This window comes from Atta colombica, unplaced genomic scaffold, assembly GCF_001594045.1.
Source record: "Atta colombica isolate Treedump-2 unplaced genomic scaffold, Acol1.0 scaffold126, whole genome shotgun sequence".
In the NCBI taxonomy this organism is placed as follows: Eukaryota; Metazoa; Arthropoda; class Insecta; order Hymenoptera; family Formicidae; genus Atta; species Atta colombica.
The window spans coordinates 5,282,062-5,285,984 of NW_017259213.1; the positions used below are offsets into that span (position 1 = coordinate 5,282,062).

A 3,923-nucleotide genomic window follows, 5' to 3' on the forward strand; every position below is an offset into this window, starting at 1 on the left:
ATTTATATGCTATATAATATTTACAATATTGCGGAAAGCAAGATCGTAATAAAATGATAAAAATTAAATTATCAAAATCATGACTCAGATAAAACTGTTATCTGAATGTTGAGAAAAAAATTTATATATATACATACAGTAAGTGCAAAAAGTATTTGTACAGAGAAAATATTTTTTAAAAAACTTTACTTTTAAAAAATAAATATTACCAGCAAGAAATGAATTATCGAATTGATGTTGAATCAATATCGATATGATGATTTCAACAATTTGACGATTCGACGTTTAATTGATGCTCATTTCTTGCTGGGTAATTTATTCATAAAGAATAAAATAGACTGTATGTTTCTTTTTATTCTTAAAATTATATATACCAAAAAGATGTGTATTAATTATAGAAAATATATTATCTGAAAAATATGCGAAAATAAAAAATTGTATTGTTTGGATACTCAAGTTTGGATACTCAAAAGTATTCGTACAATTGAGAAATTTATCTTTTAAAATCAAAAATATATGCGAAGCTTATTTGTTAATGTAAGAACAGAATGTATTCATTGTATAAAAATTGCTAATTAATGTTTATTTTCTACAAATAAGACTTTTTTTATAAAAAAATTTCCTTGTACTTTTTGCTCTCACTGTATATATATATATATATATATATATATGAGATATATACCAGTTCCTGGGCGGAAATTTGGAATGTCACTGAATATTAATGAATGCAAGCAATAAAAAAAAGAAAGAAAAGAAAAATATTTAGAAATTCTCATTTAGGCAATCATTTTTGCAAGCATGTAGTTCTTGAATCAAGATCGTTCACTTTCTTATCCGGACTATATACTCGTCGCGGCGCCGGTATAGAAGAAGAAAGAAACATTGATTTACATGTTTACATGTTTCTATTTGTTTATAAGCATTGCAACGATTTCACCGTTACAAGATTGATAAGACATAAAGGAATGTTTATCACTTATCGATAGCGGCGCCATACAATTTTACGTGCTGGTTTGTGAGTGGTCTCTTTTGTTTGATTCGCTGACAGCTGTGAAATGGTTAGAAGAAACGAAATAAACAAGGAGCTTGTCTGCTTGTTGATACTGACAGGTTATCTGTCTCCTATTATTGAATGTTACATCGCAGAAGAATTAATTCTTCTAAACGACGGCATCCACGACACGAGTCACATCGATCACGCGGACGACGGCTCGTTGTAAAACGTTATAAGATATGGTAGAAAAGAAAAAGGAGATCGTATGCGCGGAGAAGGCCGGTTTGGCGGGAGGGGTCGATAAGAGAAATCAAACCGGGCGTGCTACGTGGAATCGTGAAAGTGAAGGTATGTTGCCGCTACTTGTGGTCGCGAGAGAGGCCGATCGAACCCGATGAATACCTGTTGCCTCTTTCTCGTTTTTTCCCATGCGCTCGCGTTCACGTCTTGACTGTCTCTTAAGTAGTCTTGACGTGACGTGGGCAGCTGTATCGAGATTGAAGGATTTACACAGAACACACGACGATAAACGCGACACGCGATAAGGGGATACACTTTCCATAAGCGTTCGCAAGTGTCAAACGCAGATTATTGACACGACATAGAGTATGGAGCATTTAAAAAAGAAGCTAAGCGAGTATGATCAGGAACATCTGCTCACATTTTGGGAGGAGTTAGTGGATGAGGATAGGAACCAGCTGGAAAATGATATAGATGAGCTTGATCTGCAGGAAGTTACGGCATACTTTAAGAAGGCTGTAGAATCCTCTCAGACCATTGCTCAGAATACATTAGATGACAAGATACAGCCAATCGATCAGACCAAGATAGCTTCTGTCAAGACGTCCACTGAGGAAGAATTGAATACATATAAGGAACATGGTTTGAAAGAAATAGCCCAAGGTTGCGTGGCTGTATTATTGTTGGCAGGTGGTCAAGGAACACGACTAGGAGTTACCTATCCTAAAGGAATGTATGATGTTGCATTGCCATCACATAAAACACTTTTTCAATTGCAGGCGGAAAGAATACTCTACTTGCAAAGTATGGCACAACAACAATGTGGGAAACACGGAGAGATAACTTGGTATGAGAATCAACAAGTATCATTGTAGTTGCAGTAGAAAAAATAGCTTTGCAACTGTTGTAAAATTCTTTAATATGATTGATTTTGTCCTTAATTTCTTACTGAATCTAAATGTATAAATCAATTATATTAAAGAATCTTACAATAGTTAGTTGCAAAGCTTTATCTGCTGAATGTAACTATTATTGTTATAATGTAACATATGTGATAAGGAAAAGAAAATGAAATTGATTTAATTTTATTTTTCAGGTATATCCTTACTAGTGAAGCTACTCATGACGCCACTGTCGAATATCTAAACAAACGCAATTATTTTGGTTTAAAAGAGAAAAATGTCAAAACCTTCAAACAGGGTATGCTGCCGTGTTTCACCTTTGATGGAAAAATTATTTTGGACACTAAGTATCGTGTTTCCAAGGCTCCTGATGGTAATGGAGGATTGTATCGCGCTTTGAAAGCTCAAGGAATATTGAATGATATGGAACAACGCGGTATCCGGAGTGTTCACGTACATTCCGTGGATAATATTTTGGTAAAAGTAGCAGATCCTATATTCATAGGATATTGCTTGCTATCTGAAACCGACTGCGGAGTTAAAGTTATCGAAAAGTCTTCTCCTTCTGAAGCCGTTGGCATAGTTTGCAAAGTTTGTTTTTCTATAATATGATAATTAAATTTATATACAAAGTTTATATTATAATTTTATTTCGATTAATTAGGTGGAGGATCACTATCAAATAGTTGAATACAGCGAAATAACAAAGGAAACTGCAGAGCTTCGACATGTCAATGGACAATTGATATATAATGCTGCTAATATATGCAATCACTATTTTACGATCGACTTTTTGAAGGACATTGCATACCTTTATGAGAAAGATCTACTTTTGCACGTAGCAAAAAAGAAAATTTCATACGTTAATGACGACGGAGAAAGAATCGTTCCAAAAATTCCTAACGGTATTAAAATAGAAAAGTTTGTGTTTGACGTATTTCCTTTCGCACAGAATTTTGCAGTGTGGCAGGGAACGCGCGAGGAGGAATTTAGTCCGCTGAAAAATTCAAATTCCGTTGGTCAAGATTGTCCAAGCACCGCTCGTATTGATTTGCTCAATTTACACAAAAAGTGGCTGTTGAAAGCAGGTGCAAAACAAGTCGGAGACGACGTCGAAATCTCTCCTTTGCTCTCGTATGCGGGAGAAAACTTGTGTCAAATCGTAAACGGTCAATCTTTCGTGGGACCACAAGTTCTCGAATAATAAGAAAGAAATTTTTTTCATTCTTCTATAATAATGACATATTTAGAATATTTATATTTTCGACCAATGGATTAAGCATACATTTTTTATTTGTTTGTATAATAATCATTTGTATAATTTATATACCACCCAGTTTTCGGTTTTAATAGTCATGCTTTTATTTCATGACGGGATTGGCTGAACTAGATAAAAAGAAAAATCGTGTAAATAAAATATAACGTCGATAATTGTGTATAAAAATTGGCTGTATATATTCAAGTGTAATTCGATTATAATATTATTGTTTAATCCACAAGTATTGTGACCATCATATTTTTATATATTGTTATCATATGTACATGAAATAAAAGTATTATAAATTTATATATATATATATATACACACATATAAAAATACACACACACACACACACACACACACACACACATACGCGCGCGCGCACGCACGCACGCACTCACAGGATTGTATATGTATATACAATCAGTGAGAAGCATACACATTTGTACATTTGGAAGCGTAATTATAATATATATACGTATAAAAAATTATAATTGCATAGTTTTATTTCGTTTCTTAAACAAAC

At 33.6% G+C, this 3,923-nt stretch overlaps 1 protein-coding gene across 1 annotated transcript in view; it reads left to right on the top strand.

The window, feature by feature from the left end:
- LOC108684110 (UDP-N-acetylhexosamine pyrophosphorylase) overlaps positions 1–3,396 on the top strand; it is a 5,365-nt gene extending 1,969 nt beyond the window's left edge. Inside the window, exons 2-4 of the mRNA XM_018188207.1 lie at positions 921–2,081; positions 2,331–2,727; positions 2,801–3,396. Of these exons, the coding sequence (XP_018043696.1) occupies positions 1,603–2,081; positions 2,331–2,727; positions 2,801–3,340 (1,416 nt within the window). The 5' untranslated portion in view covers positions 921–1,602 and the 3' untranslated portion in view covers positions 3,341–3,396. The remainder of the gene's footprint in view (positions 1–920; positions 2,082–2,330; positions 2,728–2,800) is intronic.
- The last annotated feature ends 527 nt before the right edge of the window (positions 3,397–3,923 follow it).